This window comes from Larimichthys crocea, chromosome VI, assembly GCF_000972845.2.
Source record: "Larimichthys crocea isolate SSNF chromosome VI, L_crocea_2.0, whole genome shotgun sequence".
Classification (NCBI taxonomy): domain Eukaryota; kingdom Metazoa; phylum Chordata; class Actinopteri; family Sciaenidae; genus Larimichthys; species Larimichthys crocea.
This window is the reverse complement of record NC_040016.1, coordinates 10,450,192-10,473,916: the sequence shown is the minus strand read 5'-3', so window position 1 is coordinate 10,473,916 and position 23,725 is coordinate 10,450,192. Positions and strand designations below refer to the sequence as shown.

Below are 23,725 nucleotides of genomic sequence, written 5' to 3'. Positions count from 1 at the left end.
TTTAACTTCAGCTGGTGATCTCTGACGTGACATTTCAGCAGCTCAGTTCCTGTCCTGGTCTGCAGACAAGAGGAGCCTCTGATACTTCCTCCACTTAAAGTGTAGAAATAACACTGAGACACAGAAACAGATGATGGAGTCTGACAGTTCAATGTGACTGAGTCTGTCTCTGTGATCATCGGTGGATTCACTGTCAGTTTAGGTGGAAGAAGATCTGAAAATTTAAAAATATATTTTTTGTTTAGATATGTTTTAAATTATATTCATATATATATATACTGTGAAAGCAAGATGACCTGGGCATAAAAATGATATTTAACTCAGGAACTGACCTTGCGCTTCCATCTCAGAAAATGAATCTAGTGGAGAACAAAGTGTTTTAAGAGAAACAAATGTAAGAGTAAATAGTCATCTATGAATGTTAATGTTGTAAGACATCACATCTCAGTATTGATTGAATCGAATATGGGATATTATTAATTTGTTTAGATGACTTATGCTTTTGGAAGTTAAATTCCCAGCGCACAGCCCAAATTTGAATGATTAGATGTTTAAGAGAAACAGCTAAACTATTAGAAGGATCTTCAATGCAAACAGAAAAGCAATACTCTATGAACTAATGAACAATTTAGAACCACGATCACAAATGTGCCTGCTTCAAACATCACTGTCAAATTAGCACAACCTTAATTTCAAATACAGTAAATGTTTGAACAAATGAATGACTGAACAAAAGCAAAAGTCTAAAAAAAAAAAAGCATGCTGAAACTAATACAAAATTGGATAACACTACATAAAAATCTGGTGCTTACATACAGTATAAAAGATACATGTCCTGGTGTGTAACTGCTTACATTTAGAATAAAAGAAACAAGAAGTTTAACTTACACAAGAGGACGACTAACAGCAGGTGACCAGCCATGATGAAGCTGAATACTGAATGTCTAAGACTACACTTGTGTGTGTGACTACATGGACTTTGACTGCAGAAGGGTCTTTTTGCAGATCAGGAAAACCACAGAAGAGAGTCAACAGACAAACCACAGTATCTGTGGACTGTATATTACCACAGTGATGGCTGATGTTCATATTTTCTTTTTGTACTTTTACTTTTTGTATTTCTTATTGTTTGCTTTATTTGTTGTTGTTTTCTCTGAAATGGTATATGTATATGTACTTTTTTTTACTAAGAGATAAAGACATAAGAGAAACAGGTCACAACTGCACACGTGTAAATAATATTAACATAGATTATAGAAAACAATAAACAATGAAGATTAGATTTGGTGTGGTATAACATCCAGACACGTAATGGCTGATTACATATTATTGCCAGGTTTTTAAGTGTGAATCTACATTTTCTGTAATAACCTACATTATTAATATTTTAACGTACACGTGAGGATGACAAATAACAGGCATCCAGCTTTGATGAAGCTGTCCACAATCCTCCAAAAAGATACTTGTGTGTCTGACTACACGGAGACTTTGACAAACTGAACTGCCTTGCACGTGAACTTTCTCAGATGTTCTCAGAAAAACCACAGGCAGCATCAGAGGTGCATCACATTAAGAGACAGTCCAAAGATAGATACACGTGACATCCTTTCTCAAGCACCTAATATATGTGTGTTTTATTTAGACTGAATCAACCACACTGGAGACTGAACTCGGCCTCGAACTTGTTCACACAGCTGCTCTGTTTCAGCTTTTTTCATATTAATAGATACACAAACTCAACAGTCTGTAGAGTCAGAGTGTGTCTGAGTGTAAAATACTTAATGTTCATGTTCATGGCCTACTCAAAGTGAACATGCTGATATTTCCCATGTTTGTCCTGAACACAATCATTTAATTTGCATAAATTATGCTGCACAAACTGTGTGCTCTTCCCTCTAGTTAGTGAAATATCACATTGACTGAATTATTGTTTTTAATTTGGTCTAAAATGTTTTCTTGCATATAGTTGTGATTGACTTAGAGTTTCTCCTTTTCTTTGTTTCTTTCTATTGCGTTTTGTGTTGTAGCTGGTTTTTACTGCATTTCCTGTGGATGTGAGATGTATTAATTTGTGCACATGTGGGGTCTGAATCACTCTGTGTGTAAGGTACTTTGGTACAAACATGTTTTGTGTGTAAAGGACTATATAAATAAACATAAACCTGAACTTTAACTTCACAGATAAACACAAATAATGACTTGTTTTAATAGTTGTTGAAGATGTTTTTATTATTTAAAGCATTGCAACACACAGTGCATGTTATCTTTTGTTTGAAGCAACGTGAAAAAGATTGCTATTGTAAGTAGCATCTGACAATGAATGAATGAGATTAAATCATATAATCGTACAGGTTTTATGCAGAATATGAAATATTGCATGTGTACATGTCATTTGTAAATCCATGTAAATGTATTTCTAGTACACAGTCACATAAGTAACAGATAAAATACTCAGTTACAATAAGTAAATTACATCTTCAATATTTTTTAGAGCTTTTGAACCTTTACACCTTGAGAGACACAGGAACGGGGTTAGAGAGAGAGAGGTGGAGACATGCAGCAAAGGGCCACAGGGTGGAAATGAAACCAGCTGAGGTAAGGACTCAGCCTGAACATACTGTATGGGGTCCATGCTCTACCAAGATCTTCAATCTTGATCCAAAAAAAAGAAGCTCAATAGAAATGCAGGTCGGAAACCATGCTGCTCTTTGTGTGCCATAAACCACAACTTAAAAATTGTAACTAGATGTAAAACTGTGTAAAGGTTTGGTTGGTCAGAGACGACATTAATCGTGATTATACAGGATCAACTTTAAACACAACATTTACACTCCAACAATTCTTCACGCTGCTTTCTTTCTCTACACACTGTTTGTGTTTCAGTGCACCTGCACAGTGCTGTACATCATTTCCTTCAGGGCAAATTCAGCTGGCTCCTCAGAGATGGTGGCATACAAATGATATGTGTCATACTGGGAAAAGAAAAAAGAAAAAAAACTGTAGCATCTCATAATATATATTACAAATATATTTAATTTTTGACCTCATGTCAGACTTACATTCTCATTTTGTGGTTCTCTGTTCACTTCCTCAGAACCTGTGACTGAGAAAGACACACAAAGTAGTGTTAGTTCACCACAAAGTTTGACGTGTTGTAAAGTCACATTTCCCTGAGTTAAAATACTAGTCTTCAGCTGATTCAAGAATCTGATATTGATGATATGTATATAACTGTATCTTGAACAGCATTGCATGTTCATTGTTGTCTTTTAGTCCAAACAAAAGAAATGTAGTTTAAGAAAACGATTCGGCACCATCTCTTCTCATGAAATATGCTTTTTTTTCCCCACACATGAAAAAGACACGTGAGACACAAGCAAAGGAGATTATTTTTGTCTTAGTGCAGTGGTTCTTTAACACATGCATGGTTATTTACATTTTGAGACGCATGTCTTTTTCTAGCTTTGCTAGCTGCTTATTTCCGCTCTCGTTGTTTTAGTAGCTGTGACCTACAGTATGTGAACTCTATTCAACTGAGACAATATGAAGCTGTTTCAAGTCAAAATGTGCATGTAGGTCAACTGTGTACTCCATCTTAAACAGGGCAGAGCACTGAGTTTACACTTACACACAGGAGGCGATGAATAACTCTATACGTAACATATATTTAATTATGACACAAACTGTGTTCCCCCCCCCAAAAAAAAATATGGAGAGGGTTTCAGATTTCAGTTATACATTTCTGCATTTCATTATGTGTGAACCCTGATATAAAAACAGCAGATTATGACTTTATGAGATAAAGTGAGTTCTCACCAGCTCTTCTTTTCCTCCAGAGTATTACTGAAACTAGAAAGATGACAGCGACAGTTACTCCACAACCAACCACACCTGCTACAAACTTCCATATCCACATTTCTGCTGTGAAAAAACAAAAGGTATAAACAAGTGTCAGTTGTTAACAAAAAAAAGTACTGTGCATAACCACAATATTTCAATACTTAATACCACTGCAATATATAAAATGGAAATAAAACACTTTGTCATTGACATTTAGTTACTGAATAAATTGGGTTTAAACATAATTTAAAAACCGAGGTTTGAGGGAATCAGGTTGCAGGCATGTGAAGAATTAATATTAATATTACTTGTCTGTGATATTTTGTTTCAATAAATCAAAATGTGACTCCTAAAGATGAGAGAGTCATTCTAAACTTCAAAATAAAATCTTCTCTTACACTGCATTTAGCAAAAATAATATCTAATATTTGACCTCTGAGTATCTTGGATAATTTAAACAGCTAACTCAAACTTGTTAAATTTTCAAAAGAAAAAATTCATAACAACCAGATAGTATGTCAATAAAGTTTTATTATTAGGATAAGCAGTACTGTGTGTGTGAGGAGTCACATATACTCACCTGAAGCTGTTTTCAAAACGGTTTCTCTGTCTTTAGTGCTCGGCGTACTAACACTTGAACCTAATAAGTGCACGGCCACAAATGATTTTAAAACATTTACATCAATGCAGCGATGCATGTGAGCATTTTGATGCAATAATAATGTTTGGTTTACTGTACCTGATATTTCATAACCAGACTCTGGATTCATAGAAGTAGAGGTCATACTAGTATCCATTTCTTGAAGGCACAAAATGATATTTGCATTCATATTAATACTGTAGATATTCTGTATCTAGAATCGACACTGCATGCTAGCATTTAAAATTGCGTTTGCACTATAAGTAGCACGGTGGAAAAACAAAAGATCTTTCAAAATGCTGAACACACTGACACATGCATCACATTCACATTCACACCTACAGTTAATGTAGAGTCACCAACTAACCTATTAGGTGCATGTGTGTTGGAAGGAAGGACCAGTGAAACATATAGTGGCATTCTGAAAACAAGACATAATAATATCAGTAGAAACAGTTACTCACTGTGTATGGTGATGGAGGATGTGTCACAGTGTGGAGATGGAGAATCTAACTCTCCAAGCTTTACAGTGTAAAAACATGTCACTTTAATCTCAGCAGGTGAACTTTGACGTGACATCTTCAGCAGCTCAGTTCCTGTCAGAGTATGCAGACAAGAAGAGTCTCTGATATTTCCTCCACTTAAAGTGTAGAAATAACACTGAGACACAGAAACAGATGATGGAGTCTGACAGTTCAATGTGACTGAGTCTGTCTCTGTGATCACCGGTGGATTCACTGTCAGTTTAGGTGTTGGAAGAGCTGAAAATTTAGTGAAACACATCATATAATTATTAGCTGCAATAATGTGTTACTATAAAAATTGTAAATTGTGCATAGTGTCCTTGAAAACTCAGGGACTGACCTTGTGCTGTCATTGCAGGAAAGGAATCTGTTAAAAAAAACATGTTAACAAGAGAAACAGATATCATTGTCAACTTTTAATATTAATGCTATTCTTCTTGCAAACTGGTGTAAAAGTGTAATATAACATGCTGTGTAACTTCCTACATTCTGTCTGTCAGAGTCTGTCTCTGTGATCATGAGTCCATTCAGTTTTTTAAATGATTCAATTTGATACTTATTCTAAGTCTGTATCAAGATATCCTAATATCAGTCCATAGCAGCAGTGTTCACTCACTTTGAATGATGATGGAAGAAATGTCACTCTCAGGAGATCGACGCTTGTGAAGGTAAAAACATTTCACTTTAACTTCAGCAGGTGAACTTTGATTTGACATCTTCAGCAGCTCAGTTCCTGTCAGTGTCTGCAGGCAAGGGAAGCTTCTGACAGTTCCTCTACTTAACGTGTAGAAATAACACTGAGACACAGAAACAGATGATGGAGTCTGACAGTTCAGTGTGACAGAGTCTGTCTCTGTGATCACCAGTGGATTCACTGTCAGTTCAGGTGGAAGAAGAGCTGAAAATTTAGTGAAACACATCATATAATTAATAGCTGCATTAATGTATTACTATAAAATTGTAAACTGTACATAGTGTCTATGAAAACTCAGGGACTGACCTTGTGCTGTCATTGCAGTAAAGGAATCTGTCATTGTCAGCTTTTAATATTAATGCTATTCTTCTTGCAACCTGGTGGAAAAGTGTAATATAACATGCTGTGTAACTTCCTACATTCTGTCTATCAGAGTCTGTCTCTGTGATCACGAGTGCATTCTTTTTTTTTTAAATGAATCAATTTGATACTCATTCTAAGTCTTCCAACACTTTCTCTGAAGACCTGACTCAAATCTTAGGAGCCACTTTGTTGTTTGTGCTGACACTGTACCAAGATATCCTAATATCAGTAGCAGCAGTGTTCACTCACTTTGAATGATGATGGAAGAAATATCACTCTCAGGAGATCGACACTCGTGAAGGTAAGAACATTTCACTTTGACTTCAGCAGGTGATCTTTGACGTGACATCTTCAGCAGCTCAGTTCCTGTCAGTGTCTGCAGACAAGAGGAGCTTCTGACATCTCCTCCACTTAAAGTGTAGAAATAACACTGAGACACAGAAACAGATGATGGAGTCTGACAGTTCAATGTGACTGAGTCTGTCTCTGTGATCACCGGTGGATTCACTGTCAGTTTAGGAGGAAGAAGAGCTGAAAATGTAGAGGTAAACATGTCACATACTTAACAGTTGCATAAATATGAAGATATTCTGAATGAGAAAGTGTGATTTAATGCAGAAGAAATATATTATATGTGAAAATTAATAGCAGATTTTAATTGTTCCCACAGAGTGATCACAACACTGGATGTGAAAGATAACAGATGAGAGACTGACCTTGAGTTTGAATCTTGAGAGAAGAATCTGTTGGAAATACAATTTGACCAAATACAATAAATAAATATAATAATAACTCAATGAAAAGTTCATAAATGAACCAATCTTAAAAACAATAAAGCATAGATTTGGTGTGGTATAACATCCAGACACAAAATGGCTGATTACATATTAATGTCACATTTTAATTAACATTTTTTTGTAATAACCAGCATTAATCATGACAAATCAAGAAGTTAACTTACACATGAGGATGACAAACAACAGGCATCCAGCCATGATGAAGCCGAATGCTGAGACTGTCCACAATCCTCCAAAAAGATACTTGTGTGTCTGACTACACCAAGACTTTGACGTACTGAACTGTCTTGCATTTGTGAACTTTCTCAGACGCTCTCAGAAAAACCACAGGCAGCGTCAGAGGTGCATCATATTAAGAGACAGTCCACAGATACATACACGTGACATCTTTTCTCAAGCACCTAATATATGTGTGTTTTATTTAGACTGAATCAACCACACTGGAGGCTGAACTCGGCTGAACTTGTTCACCCAGCTGCTCTGTTTCAGCTTTTTTCATATTAATAGATACACAAACTCAACAGTCTGTAGAGTCAGACTGTGTCTGAGTGTAAAATACTTAATGTTCATGTTCATGGCCTACTCAAAGTGAACATGCTGATATTTCCCATGTTTGTCCTGAACACAATCATTTAATTTGCATAAATTATGCTGCACAAACTGTGTGCTCTTCCCTCTAGTTAGTAAAATATCATTGTCTGAATCATTGTTTTTAATTTGGTCTAAAATGTTTTCTTGCATATAGTTATGATTGATTTAGAGTTTCTCCTTTTCTTTGTTTCTTTCTATTGCGTTTTGTGTTGTAACTGGTTTTTACTGCATTTCCTGTGGATGTGAGATATATTAATTTGTAAATAAACATAAACCTGAACTTTAGATTATTATTCAAAGCTTTTCAACACACAGTTCATGTTACAAAATTTCTTTTTGCAGAACAGGAAATCCGCAGAAGAGAACTAGTGGTATAAGATTATTATTATTATTATTATTATTATTATTATTATTATTATTATTATCACTATTATTATTAATAATAGTGATTAATAATAATAATTTTATGTTTTATGTTTTATATTTTAAACATTTGTTTTCAAATGCTTTTCTTTGCCTATATAAAACACACTGCCTTGCTTCAGGTGGAGATCAGTAAGGTCATTTTGTCAACAGGGGGAGCTGCTGTCTGCGCAATTATATTATCACCACATGGCTTTTGACACACATTGAGTTTTGTGTGTTCTTTCATTTACTTTCCCAAGCCCGACTGTGAAACCTGTGGTTTCAGAGCCACAATAAGTATTCACATCAAGTTTGGGTTTCATTATTCTGACATATTACACATTATTCATTAGTGTAACCCTCTCAGACTAGAGTAAATTTCAAGATGCAATGATTGTATTCAGCTTTTAGATATGTTTGATTATCAGATTATTAATTATTTACACTTCTTTTTGCAACACATATATAAACAAAACACGAGAGCCTGTACATAGTCATCGAGTGGAACTTGACAAGAGTTTTTAAGATATTAACTGATTTCTGATTTTATTCTAAATGTTGTATCCTGAATGTAAAAGAACATGTTTTTTTTATTATTATTATTTTACAAATGGCTACATTTATGACCTTCATACTACACTTTATACTGTCTGACAATTCAAATCAAATGTATGGATTATGATGCTGCATATGAGATGTCACTTTGTTTCACTGAGGGCCAGTACAAATGTTCATGTTAAAGTTGTTTAAAGTTGTTGTCGTTTAATGTTGTTTTATGACGTAGTTCAGGAGTGGATGAATTAAGGAATTCTTGAATTAAAAAGACTTGACAATCAGTATCGGTGCCCCCATCTTGATTTGCAGATGACACAATGGTCATCTGCCTCATCCAGGACGTGACGAGTCTGCCTACAGGCAGGAGGCTGGTGCTGGGCCTCTGGTATGGTCAGAACAATCTGAAGCTGAACACACTCAAAACTGTGGAGATGACAGTGGACTTCAGGAGGAGCCCCCCTAACCTGCCGCCCATCATAAACTCAACAATTCTGTATCTGTTGTGGAAACATTCAGGTTTCTGGCATCCACCATCTCCTAGGATCCAAAGTGGGAGTCCAACACAGACGCTATCATGAAAAAGGTGCAGCAGAGGATTAACATCCTGCTCCAGCTCAGGAAGCTCAACCTGCCTAAAGAGCTGGTGATCCAGTTCTACACCGACCATCACTGTCTCATTTGGATCTACAATCAAATAGGCCAGGATCAGACTAAAATGGACAGTTAGGACAGCAGAGAAAATAACCAGTGTCAACCTGCTTTCCATTCAGGACTTATACATGTCCAGAGTCAGGAGCGAGCAAGAGACACCACTAGAGATCCATTACACCCTGGACACAACAAATTTCTTACTTTCTTACTTTCCCCTCATGGAAGAGACACAGACACAGTTTATTCCCACAGGCCATCAAGCCTCTGATTAACAGTTAACACCAGACACACAGAAGGACAGGAGCTGTCTGCTGCTTCAGCACCACGGACAGCAGCATGGATTTATCAATGCAGGCACAGTAGGTCACTGACTTTTCAGAGCCATGATCGGAGCCCTAGATTCGGATAAAGGATTCAATATTTTGAATGTGAAATTCACAAACAAAATGAAGAAAAAATATCCTATACAAAATGTGTAGTCAAGTTATGAACAGATAATGAAAACAAGAGATAACAGACTGACAAATAACAGAGACTGACCTTGTGTTTGAATCTCAAGAGAAGAATCTGTTGGAAATACAATGTGTTAACAAGATAAATAAATGTAATAATAACACAATAATAACTGAAGCAACCAAGAAATAACATCAAATATAAATGTGGCATGGTATATTATAATGGCTACACATTAATGTCAGGTTTGCGTGTGACTCTACTTCTCTTTGTTTGTAAGAGGCTTCATGATTCATGAATACTGAGACTGTCCAAAAAGATTTTTGATTTACCAGTGAAGTTTTCATGACAAACATTTCCAAATGAATAAACTACTACTCTCCCCAAACATCTCAAAATGATATGACTAAAACACTGTAACCTCCTCTTTCTTTTCTCAATTTGTTGACTTAACAAGGATCTACTGTGATGGATGTTTACAGAACTTTCTGAATTAATATATTAAATTCCTGAGTTGATTTTCCCAGAAGAATTATCACTGCTGCTTTGATTTTTAAAATGTCTCAATGGACCTTATTAGAAGTAAGTTAAGAAGCGCTCACGTGCCTTTAAACAAAGTACTGAACCTACAGCTGTACGAGTAGAGCGGGTCAGAGGCAGGCAGAGGAGGACTGTGGGTAACCCTAAGCAGCTGCCAAAATGAGCATCTGAAACTGTACTTGTGAAAACCACAGACAGCATCAGAGATTAGCAGACCACACTTGTACACTCATTGTACCCAATATGTACATGTTTTATTTAGTTTAATCAACCACTAAACTGTGAAGATGTTTGTTCACACATATACAGCAGCTCAGTTTCAGCTTTTTTCCATATTAGTACATACACAAACTGAACAGTCTGTAGACTCAGAGTGTGTCTGACCATGTTCATGGTCTACTTGAAGTAAACATGCTGTTGTTTCTCATGTTTGTCCTGAAAATTCAACCGTTTTATTTGCACAAATTGTGCTGCACAGGCTGTGTTATTCCCACCAGTCTGTAAAATATCACATTGACTGAAATAATAATTTGAATTAATCTTAAAAATAGTGGTTGACTTAATATTTCCCCTTTTCATTGTTTCACTGTTTTAAGGTTTGTGTTGTTAGCTTTTCTGTGAATGTTGTATCAATGAGTTAAGTGACTTGTATTCATTTGTGTTCATGTGAGGTGTAAAACACTCCTTGTGTTTAAGGCACTTTGATAATGTTGTGTGTTTAAACAACTATATAAATAAACATGAAATTGAACTTCTATTTCACAAATTAATAAACCAGTTGTGGAAAATGTTTTATTGTTTGAAGCATTGCAACACACCATACATGTTATCTTCTGTACTAACTTCTGTTTGAAGCAAAGCTAAAAAAATAAAAATAAAAATGCGAGAAAAGCGACGCTTGTATTTCAAATTGACTTTGGAGTCCTGCACACTGTGTCTCTCAGGGCGGATGTAGCTTCTCTGAGCGGCTGCTGCTGTCACTCTATAAACAGAAAGAAACACACATGACTTAACCGCCCTCAGTGACATGTAAATGTTTATCAGCATTATTTATTGCATGACTGTATCTGCAATGGCATGTTATGCCTGTTCAAATTCTGGCCAGATTCAAGATTCAAACTCTCTAATAACCTGATTCTACATTCAGGAAGAGAAAAGCAGCTCACCACTCTTGCATTTATAGATGACGATACTGTAGGTTTCATCATAACCGCCCTGTAATTATTTAACAAAATGATAGAAGGCCTTATCTGAGACAGAATAATTACTGCATGAAGGGAAAACCATTTAGTAGACACACAAGTTATGGAATCACCACTCTTTCACTGTTAACACTCACCAAATATTCCCTGAGATCTAAAACAGAAACCAAAGCTCAACTTAATAAACTGTAACAAAACACTGTAATGAAACATTAATGTATAAATAACTGTCAATGGCATGATTATTGTAGTTTATGCAAGTAAGTAACATACCTTTTGTTTCACCAGTGAAGCTTACTTTTGGTCTAAATGTCAAAAATAGAAAAAAAAATAGAGTCTTTGAGTAAAAGCACTGAACCTACAGCTGAACGGTGTAAAGCAGTGCAGAGGCAGTCAGAAGAGGACTGTGACTGTCCTGGTCAGCTGCCAGAATGAATGTAAACCAGAGCAGTGATAGAAAAGGAGATACATGACTGCTACTTATTCAAGTGAACTAATAATCTTTCAGAATTAAGATTTCTTACCTCTTGGAAACACATTTCTCTAGAAAATGAAAAAAAAAATGGCAGTGAATACTGGGAAGTGTCAATAGTAACTAATAAAACAGGGATACTGGATGTAGCAGTTATTTTTTTACACTTTGCTACCAGAAACGATTGCCCCCCAAAAAATATGGAGAGGGTTTCAGATGTTTGTTGTAAAATTCTGCATTTCATTATGTGTGAACCTGATATAAAAACAGCAGATTCTGACTTTATGAGATAAAGTTCTCACCAGCTCTTCTTTTGTAACAGAGAATTCCCAAAACCAGCAAGATGACACCGACAGTTACTCCACAACCAGGCACAACTGCTACAAACCTCAATATCCGCATTTCTGCTGCGAAACAACAAAAGGTATAAACAAGATCAATCAACACTTAATACCACTGCAATATATAAAATGGATTTTTTTTTTTTTTTACTTTACATTAAGTTACTGAATAAATTAGTATTAAACATAATTTAAAGATCGAGGTTTGAGGGAGTCCAGTTGTGGGCATGTTAAGAATTAATATTAATATTACTTGACTGTGATATTTTCTTTCAATAAAGCAACATGTGACTCTAAAGATGAGAGAGTCATTTTAAACTTCAAAATAAAATCTTCTTTGATATCACATTTAGCACAAATGACAGCACATCTAATATTTGACCCCTGAGTATCTTGGATAATGTCAACAGCTAAATCTCTTTCTTTTGTTAATTATTTTTCCAAAAGAAAAAATTAATAACAACCAGATAATATGTCAATGAAGTGTTAATATCAGAATATGCAGTACTGTGTGTGTGAGGGGTCACATATACTCACTTGAAGCCGCGGTTTCTCTGTCTTTAGTGCTCGGCGTACTAACACTTGAACCTAGGAAGTGCACAGCCACAAATGTTATAAAACATTCACATCAATACATGTGAGCATTTTCATGAGAATATAATAATTTTTAGTCTACAGTACCTGTTATTTCATCACCAGGCTCTGGATTCATAGAAGTCAGACTATTATCTGTTTCTTGAAGGCACAAAAACATATTTTCATTCATATGAAAAGATGTATATATTTATTGTCTTGCTTTGCAATAAGAGTACAAATAATAAACAGCAAAGTTGTCAGAGTTGACTGACTTCAGGATAATCACTTCTTATAAACATGTTAAATGTTTTTCATGTAAATAACATTTTGTACATATTAACATGTTTTGATATATATCATGATAAGCATGTCACCTGATGCTGGTTTCACTGGTGTTGGTGAAGTAGATGTAGAACCAACAGTACTACTGTGCGTACCAACAGGCCAACCTGCTGGAAAAACAGAACAAAACAAAAATGTAAATACTGAATACACTGGAACATGTATAATTTGTGATTAACTAATGTCACACTTAGTACAGATGATATTTTGTTACCTGATGTTAGTTTTATAGGAGTAGAAGCACCAGACCTGTAAACGGTCACACCTGGCAAAAAATAAAAAAATAAAAATAAAGACAAAGACCTCTTCAATATTTCAAACTAATTAATACTGAACAGTCTGGACTGCTATCTAAAATTTCAAACCTGTGTTCATACCAAATGTTGACATTGTCTGGGTCACGCTTGATTCTCTCTTTTTGAGTACAGTGACCATACTTAGAAAGGACTAAAGGCGCAGTCAACACAATTTTCTTGGATGTGTTGTCTCACATACATCGATACATGTGAGCATTTTTATGAGAATATAATAATTTTTAGTCTACAGTACCTGATATTTCATCACCAGACTCTGGATTCATAGAAGTCAGACTAGTATCTGTTTCTTGAAGGCACAAAAACATATTTTCATTCTATGAAAAGATGTATATATTTGGAATTAAGTACAAATAATAAGCAGCAAAGTTGTCAGAGTTGCAAGTTTGCCTTGTGCTGCATAACAACTTTAACAATACTGGCTAGCATCTGCACAAAAAGTCTGCAAAAGGCAACTGCATATCAGTCACAAACCAATCAGCAACCATCACTTTACAGTATGCACTTTGACTGACATTCAGGATAATCACTTCTTATAAACATATTCAATGTTTTACATGTGAACATTTTGTACATATCAACATTTTGTAATGAATCAGAGTGAATCTTTGAAAAAACATGATAAACATGTCACCTGATGCTGGTTTCACTGGTGTTGGTGAAGTAGATGTAGAAACAACAGTACTACTGTGCGTACCAACAGGCCAACCTGCTGGAAAAACAAAACAAAACAAAACAAAAAAATAAATACTGAATACACTGAAACATGTATAGTTTGTGATGAACTAATGTCACACCTAATATATCTGTTATTTTGTTACCTGATGTAGAAGCATCAGACCTGTCAACGGTCAAACCTGGCAAATAAAACACACAAAGACCTCCTCAAAATTTGAAACCAATTCAAGCAGAAGTGCAATGATGTTCTGGACTGCTATCTATAATTTCATACCTGTGGTCATACTAAGTGTTGACATTGTCTGGGTGAAGCTTGACTCTTTTTTCACAATATCTACAGTAAGAGAAGATGGATTAGAGTCAAGAAATTTCTAGTGTACAATCAAGTCAATATTAATGAAGACAATTATATGGGACACCCTTATTACTTGTGCATTTGTATTTTGTATATTTTGACCGAACTGTTAAAACAATTCATCGTTATAACAGAATAAACTTGCAATGAAAAATTATATGAAATTCAGGAACTGACCTTGCGCTTCCATCTCAGAAAATGAATCTAGTGGAGAACAAAGTGTGTTAAGAGAAACAAATGTAAGAGTAAACAGTCAACTCTTAATGTTAATGCCCTAAGACATCATTTTACATCTCAGTGATGATTTAATGTAATTTGGGACCCTGTCAAACTCACAGCCCACATTTGGAAAATCAGTTTCTTATCATTCTGAAAAATATTGTAATGATCTTCAACAAAGGCTAAAACTCAGCACTCGGCAGTAGCAATTGTTTGGCTTTGGTTGAGAAGACTTCAGAGACTATGCCTACAGTTGCCTACAGTTTCAATAAAAGAAACAAGAGGTTTAACTTACACAAGAGGACGACTAACAGCAGGTGACCAGCCATGATGAAGCTGAATACTGAATGTCTAAGACTAGACTTGCGTGATTGACTACATGGACTTTGACATACAGTAGGGTCTTTTTGCAGAACAGGAAATCCACAGAAGAGAGTCACATGAACAGACAGGTCACAGTATGTGTGAACTGTAAATTACCACAGTGACATGTGGCTATACTGTATATATATATATGTGTGTGTGTGTGTGTGTGTGTGTGTGTGTTTCTAACTTTATGATGACCAAACAGTTTCAGCTGGATTTAAGTCAAAATACTTAAATACACTAAGTATTTGACATAGTTCTTTACTAAAAAGAGATGAAACAGCTGCACCTGCACACATGCGCAAATTAGTATTTATGTTTTATTCAGATATGCACCGAAACATCTGAATGTTTCCAGTTTTATTGAACACGAGCTGATATTACAGACTGTCTCAAAGGTGCATGCAACGGGGTGAAGGCACACTAACCTTTTTTTATATGACCACATCAGATACTATGGGCCAATTTTTGTCAATAGCTTCCTCATTTTTCATCATAGACACTTCAGACCAACTTTAGATCCATCTAGGTCATAATTTACACAAAGTGCATTTTTTTAGATTAAAATCATAAAAATATAAAATTATTTTGAATTATTTGATTAACATGTTCATGGTTAAAAACGTCCCCAGATGTTACTTTCGTGAGTACTGTGTTATCATGAACTGCTTATTGACAAAACATGTAAAGAATAGACCCCACTTGTTCAACACCAGTTCACGTTTATTACCAGATTGTCTTTCTCAGGTAAAAGGATAAACAAGAGTGTATCCAATTGAATTTCATACACTGTACAAATTAATATGTAACACAAATCACTTTGTCTTCTGCAGGAAAAGGCCATGTGGAGTTTATTTGTGTTGCATTTTCAGCATTAATCAATTAAATATGATTATGAAATCATATAGGTTTTATGCAGAATATAAAACATATGTGAAGAATATAACGTGATTCAAAATACAGTATATTAGCACCATAGCAGTAACAGTAAGTCATAAATGCATGTTAATGTATTTTTAGCACATAGTCACATATCACAATAACATAAAATATATCCAATTTCCAAAAATATGTTTAACATTAAACAGAAAACATGCAGACATAGAAAACAAAAGAAAAAAACAGGACAGACATGAATTTGCTGTAGTTATGAATAAAACCCATGAAAAAAAACAACAAAGCTTTTATTAGTCAGTGACAGTTTGAGAGAGACAGGACAGGGGTTTGAGGGGAAGACATGCAGCAAAGGGCTACAGGGTGAAATTGAAACCAGGTGACTGTGGTAAGGACTCAGCCTGAACATATGTGGTCTATGCTCTATGAAGTGAGCCAGCAAAGTACCCCAAGCAAAAATGAAATGCAGGCTGAACAATGCTGCATGTCGTAAACCAAAACTTAAAAACTGGAACTGGCTGTAAAATGTTGGTAAAAGTTTGGTTGATCTGAGAAAAATACATTGCAGGAGCAATTCTAACATAAACATTAGTCGTGATTATACAGGGTCAACTTTACACACAATGTTTACAACAGTTCTTCAGGCTGCTTTCTTTCTCTACACACTGTTTGTGTTTCAGTGCGGCTGCACAGTGCTGTACATCATTTCCTTCAGGGCAAATTCAGCTGGCTCCTCAGAGATGGCGGCGTACAAATGATATGTGTCATACTGGGAAAAGAAAAAAGAAAAAATAACAACTGTAGCATCTCATAATATATATTATAAATATATTTAATATTTGACCTCATGTCAGACTTACATTCTCATTTTGTTGTTCCAGGTTGTTCACTTCCACAGAGCCTGTGACTGAGACAGACACACGAAGATGACAAGATGAAAGTTTATCATTAAGTTTGACATTTTATTTCAAAGTCTTCATGTCAATCAAACATTTCTCTGAGTTAAAATAAAAGTCTTTACTCCAGCTGATTAAATTCAAGAATTTGACGTGACAATATGCTTGTAATCATTGTCTGTATCTTAGACAGCATTACATGTTCAAGTTTGTCTTTTAGCCAAAACAAAATAAACCCACAGTTCAGAGAACAAATATAATCTCTTCTCAACAAATATGTTTTGTTCACACGTGAAAAAGACTTAGAGACAAGAAAAGGAGATTATTTTTGTCTTGGTGCAGAGGTGGTCTAACGCGTGGTTACTTTCAGTTACAGCGTCATGTTCTATGCAAGCTGTTTATTTCCACACTGGTTATTTTAGTAGCTGTGACCTCTGTAAACGCTATTCATCTGAGACAATATGAAACTGTGTCAGAGACTTCTGCAAACTGTATTTAAGATCCAAGTATCCAAAATGTGCCTGAATTTTGTAAATGAATAAATATCAGGAGTCAATGATTACCTCTATACATAACGTACATTTAATTATGATACAAACTGTCTCTCCCCCAGATGGAGATGGTTTCAGATTTTTGTTATAAAATTCTGCATTTCAATGTTTAATGTGTGTGAACCCTGATATAAAAACAGCAGATTATGACTTTATAAGATAAAGTTCTCACCAGCTCTTCTTTTCCTCCAGAGTATTACTGAAACCAGCGAGATGACAGCGACAGTTACTCCACAACCAACCACAACTGCTACAAACTTCCATATCCACATTTCTGCTGCGAAATAATAAAAGGCATAAACATGATCAATCAACACTTAATACCAGTGCAATATATAAAGTGGAAATCAAAGTACTGACATACTGATATTAAGTTACTGAATAAATTAGGTTTAAACATAATTTTAAGATCCAGGTTTGAGGAAGTCCAGTTGTGGGCATGTTAAGAATTAATATTAATATTACTTGACATTTTGATTTTTCTTTCAGTAAAGCAACATGTGACTCCTAAAGATGAAAGAGTCATTTTAAACTTCAAAATAAAATCTTTTATGATATCACATTTAGCACAAATAACATCACATCTAATATTTGACCCTGAGTATCTTGGGTGATTTAAACAGCTAACTCAAATGTGTTAAATATCTAAAAGAAAAATTTCATAACAACCAGATAATATGTCAACAAAGGGTTAATATCAGAATAAGCAGTACTGTATGTGAGGAGTTACATTATACTCACCTGAAGCTGCGGTTTCTCTGTCTTTAGTACTCGGCGTACTAACAGTTGAACCTAGGAAGTGCACGGCCACAAATGTTTTTAACATTCACAGCGGTGCATGTGAGCATTTTTATGTAATAATAGTAATAATCTTTAGTCTAGAGTACTCTGGGTTTATAGAGGTAGAGGTTATACTAGTACATACAAACACACGCACACGATTACTTTACAGAAATCACTTTGACTGAAATTCAGGATAATCACAGTCACTTTTTTTTACATGTAAACATTTTGTACATATCAACATTTTGTAATAAATCAGAGTGAATCTTTGAAAAACGTGATAAACATGTCACCTGATGCTGGTTTCACTGGTGTTGTAGATGTAGAAACAACAGTACTACTGTGCGTACCAACAGGCCAACCTGCTGGAAAAACAAAACAAAACAAAACAAAAATGTAAATACTGAATACACTGAAACATGTATAGTTTGTGATGAACTAATGTCACACCTAATATATCTGTTATTTTGTTACCTGATGTAGAAGCATTAGACCTGTCAACAGTTAAACCTGGCAAATAAAACACAAAAAGACCTCCTCAAAATTTGAAACCAATTCAAGCAGAAGTGCAACGATGTTCTGGACTGCTATCTAAAATTTCATACCTGTCATACTAAGTGTTGAAATTGTCTGGGTCAAGCTTGACTCTTTTTTCACAATATCTACAGTAAGAGAAGATGGATTCGAGTCAAGAAATTTCTAGTGTACAATCAAGTCAATATTAATGAAGACAATTATATGGGACACTCTTATTACTTGTGCATTTGTATTTTGTGTATTTTGAGCGAATTTTTCGAACAATTCATCGTTTTTGAGATACAGAAGAAAAACATCAGTAAAACAGATGGCCTAAACTTTTGAGTGATGATGTATGTTTGATTTACACATTCACATTGTTTTCACTGAAGCATTCATCAGTTTCATTGCAAATGTTGTGTCACATATAGCAAAGCCAGTGTAGCATGTGTGTTCATGTATTTTCTGACTCACCAGTCAAGCTGTATCCATGACTACGAGGAGACAAAGAGTTGGGTTCACTTCTCAAAGTGTAATCACAGCTGGCATCACTTTGTTGAACTGAACGTAGACGTCTCAGCAGATCTTCAGTTGTGACAGTAAACTGGCAGATCCACTGATTCTTTGAGTTTCTTTTTTTCCAGATGGTTTTTGTTTGAACTGGATGACTTGATTCTCCAAAGTACAGGTTACATGTCGTATCACGATCAGCAGATCCAGGCAGAGAGCAAATAAAGGAAACGTATTCACCAGGAAAATGTTGAAGACTCATTTCTGGTTTTTGTCCTACAAAAAGATGAATGAAAAGTCATTAAATACAAAGAACTATTCTCCTATGAAATAAGATTATAATGTGCCTGTGATGTGAAAATTGTCCTACTGTGATCAATCACAAAACAACAACTAACTGTAAAACATATTATGACATTAACAAGGTTTCATTAATTTTTACGTAATAAAAATCATGCATCACCTTTGCCCACAGGTGGCACTGTGATGGGAACATAGGTTGATGAATCAGTATTTCTGTCTGCTAGTGATGATATTGTATTGAGATATAATAACATCAGGAGAAACAATCACTCACTGTGTATGGTGATGGAGGATGTGTCACTGTGTGGAGATGGAGAATTTATATCTCCAACCTTTTCAACATAAAAACAATCTATTTTTACTTCAGCTGGTAAACTTTGACGTGACATCTTCAGCAGTTCCTCTCCTGTCAGTGTCTTCATACAAGAGAAGACTTTTGTATTTTCCCGCCCCAGATTGAAATTACACTGAGACACAGAAACAGATGATGGAGTCTGACAGTTCAGTGTGACTGAGTCTGTCTCTGTGATCACCGGTGGATTCACTGTCAGTTTAGGTGGAGGAAGATCTGAAAATGTAAGTGTATGTTAGAACGAATTACTAAAAATAGCATTCATTTAAAATCATTCTGTTGATGAATTTCTAGACAATGTTTGAATGATTAAATCTGGTGCTCTTTCCAAATCATCCAACACTTCTTCTAATGACCCGACCCCCATGTTTTGAGCCACATTGTGGTTTGTGCTGACACTACAGTATATGAAGATATCATAATACTAGTCCATAGCAGCAGTGTTTCACTCACTTCGAATAATGATGGAGAACACGTCACTGTCAGGAGATAGATACACATAAACATAAAAACATGTCACGTTAACCTCAGCAGGTGACATACTCAGCACCTCAGTTCCTGTCAGTGTCTGCAGACAAGGGAAGCTTTTAACACGTCCTCCTCTAACAAAGCGAAAATAACACTGAGACACAGAAACAGATGATGGAGTCTGACAGTTCAATGTGACTGAGTCTGTCTCTGTGATCATCGGTGGATTCACTGTCAGTTTAGGTGGAAGAAGAGCTGAAAATTTGGAGGTAAACATGTCACATACCTAAGTAATACAATAACATTCTTAATGTGACATTGGTTTGTGTTTACTGTGTGTAAAAAAGTCATCAAATCATAAACAGAAAATCATATCAGTAAGATAACAGATCAGAGACTGACCTTGTGTTTGAATCTTGAGAGGAGAATCTGTTGGAAATAAAATGTGTTAACAAGATACATGTAATAATAACACAATATTAACTTCATTACTTAAGCGACCATGAACAAACATAAAATATAAGTGTGCTTTCACATACTGTAAAGAATATATAATGGCGACATATTGTAAGTGTGAATCTACATTTTCAGTGAAAAATCAGTAAAAGGTTTAACTTACACATGAGGATGAGAAACAACAGGCATCCAGCCATGATGAAGCTGAATGCTGAGACGGTCCACAATCCTCCAAAAAGATACTTGTGTGTCTGACTACACCGAGACTTTAACGTACTGAACTGTCTTCTTGTACTCAGGAAAACCACAGGCAGCATCAGAGACAATTCACATTAACAGCCAGGTCACGCATGAACATGTGACATCCGTTATTTTCTTTAGATAGAATCAACCACATTAGAGGCAAAACTTTTTTCATACTACTTTCATACTGCTTCCCCTTTTCATTGTTTCATTGTATTACTGTAAGTCTTTTTGTTGTTGTTGTAGCTGGTTTTTACTGCATTTTATGTGATTGTGAGTTGTATTAATTTGTGTTCATGTAAGGTGTGACTCACTCCTCATGTGTAAGGCGCTTTGGTACAAACATGTTTTATATTTAAAGAAGATGTTTTTATTATTTAAAACATTGCAACACACAGTTCATGTTATCTTCAGTCCTAACTTGTTTGAAGCAAAGCTAAAAAAATAGATGCGAGAAAAGTGACGCTTGTATTTCAAATTGACTTTGAAGACCTGCACGCTGTGTCTCTCAGGGCGGATGTAGCGTCTCTGAGCGGCTGCTGCTGTCACTCTATAAAAAGAAAGAGACTCACACAGCATTTCAGTAACTTTTTACTACATTCAGGAAGAGAAAAGCAGCTCACTGTTAGGTTTCAACTATCATTGGCATGATTATTGTAGTTTATGCAAACATACCTTTTGATTTACCTGTGTCAAGAAGTGTCTGCCTACAGTGTTATTATAAAGGACTGAAGAGGATCGATATCTGCATCCACACTTACAAAACTGGTCAGTTTTAGAGACAGTACAAACATTTATAAACGTTTTGTTTGGTACAGGAGTGGAAGCATGAGGCGGGCTGGTTCTGGATTTCTATGAAAGTGCATAACATTTCCTTCCTGTGGTCACAGTGAATGTCGGGACATTTTCCATAATGGACATTGTGGTGCTGCCACTGTAACAAGATAGTCATCCAAATAGTCGTCCTCATGGTGGTAGTAGTAGTAATTTAATATTTGTATCTGTCTCTCTTCACACTCTTTTCTCTGATGCTTGTTCACTCTTGCTTAACTGCACACAGCTTACGCACCGCCCTATTCCACAAGAGAACTACACTACTCCTATAACACTCAGGTGGAGATCATTGAGGCCATTTGGTCAGCAGGGAGAGCTACTCTCTGTGCAATTGTACTACCGACACAGGATCATTGCTATTTGTTGCAAGACTATCTGACATTCAAATCAAATGTAAGGACTACTTAAAGTTGTTTAAAGTGTGAAGTTGTTGTTAAATTTTAATGTTGTTTTAGGGCGTAGTTGTTGAGTAATGGGGTGAGGAATTTTCTTTGTCTGTACAGTAGAAAATGTATTTATAGGGGATGTAAGTCAGACTATATCCAGTTACAAAAAATATGAACATTATAAAACATGAATATGAGTAAATATGTTTTTTAATTTAAAAAAAAGAAGCAAAATTATAATGTAGGTTGAAATATGCTGTGCTTCTTAAATCACAACTTTAAAATTGAAGCTGGCTGGAAAATCTGAGAAAAGTATATTACATCTAGATTATACAGTGTCAAGTTTTAAACTCAAATTTCACATTTCTAACAGTTCCCTTTGTACAGTATAAAATTATTTGCATTTCATGTTGTCGTCAAGGTGCTGAACACCGTACGTACTGCAACTGGTTCATCGAGGGATGGTGGAGTACAAATGGCATGTGTCAGACTGGGGAAAAAGCGAAACCAACTGTAGCATCTATTTATGGATATGACAAATATATTTGATATTTTACCACATGACTTACATTCTCATTTTGAGGTTCCTGTTTGTTCACTTCCTCAGAACCTGCAACTGAGAAAAACACACACAGTAAGATGATTGTTTCCAATGAGGTTCGCTGTTTTATTGCAAATCTATTTCACTTTGTGGTAGGCGGAAAAAATGTTGGAAATTACCAAAACAAAACTTGAGCTGCCTGTAGTGGCATGATGGTCCACCAGGGGGCAGAATGCATGTATCAGATCACATACAACAGGTTTTTAAGGCAAGTATTGAACATGTTGATGAGATAGAAGTCTCAGAAACTCATGTAGCAAGTATGATACGAATGGCATTATATTAATACCTGCATTAATATGAAGATATTCAGAATGAAAAATTGGGATCTAATGCAGCTTAGATAAATGTATACAACTGTATACATTTAACTTTCCACACAGTGAAAAGAGCATGGCTGGACATGAAAGATAACAGATCAAAGACTGACCATGAGTTTTAATCTGTTGGAAATTTGTGGAAATGGAAAAATCTGTTAACAAGATAAATCAATGTAATAATAATTCAATAAAAACTTAATAAATGAAGCAATCCTAAAAAATAATAAAGCATATAGGTTTGGTGTGGCGTTATGTGTTTCCTGACACATAATGGCTGATTACATATTAATGTCAGGTTTGTAAATAAAAAAATAAAAAGGTGTGAATCTACATTTCTTAATAACCTACACTATTAATGAAAAATCAAAAAGAGGTTTAACTTACACGTGAGGATGACAAACAACAGGCATCCAGCCATGATGAAGCTGAATGCTGAGACTGTCCACAATCCTCCAAAAATATGCTTTTGTGTCTGACTACACCGAGACTTTGACGTACTGAACTGTCTTGCGCTTGAGAACTTGTTCTTTAAAAAACCACAGACAGCGTCAGAGGTGCATCTGACAGACACACAGACCACACATGTACACGTGACATCCTTTAAGTACCCAGTGCATGTTTGATTTAGTTCAGAGTCTAACCACATTAGAGGTTGAACTCTGAAGAAAGATGTTTGTTCACACAGCAGCTCTGT

General features: G+C 35.4%; 1 protein-coding gene across 1 annotated transcript; it reads right to left on the bottom strand.

Moving 5' to 3' along the window:
* Window positions 1-12,591: 12,591 nt before the first annotated feature.
* LOC109140662 (A-agglutinin anchorage subunit-like) lies at window positions 12,592-23,502 on the bottom strand. Its single transcript, XM_027279436.1, has 12 exons — window positions 23,416-23,502; window positions 20,811-22,726; window positions 20,594-20,620; window positions 19,646-19,671; window positions 19,033-19,344; window positions 14,253-14,312; window positions 14,122-14,157; window positions 13,935-14,012; window positions 13,536-13,589; window positions 13,201-13,251; window positions 13,019-13,096; window positions 12,592-12,656 (listed from the first exon to the last, which is right to left on the bottom strand). The coding sequence occupies exons 2-12, from the start codon at window positions 20,834-20,836 to the stop codon at window positions 12,592-12,594; spliced, it is 813 nt and encodes a 270-aa protein (XP_027135237.1). The 5' UTR covers window positions 20,837-22,726; window positions 23,416-23,502.
* Window positions 23,503-23,725: the final 223 nt, after the last annotated feature.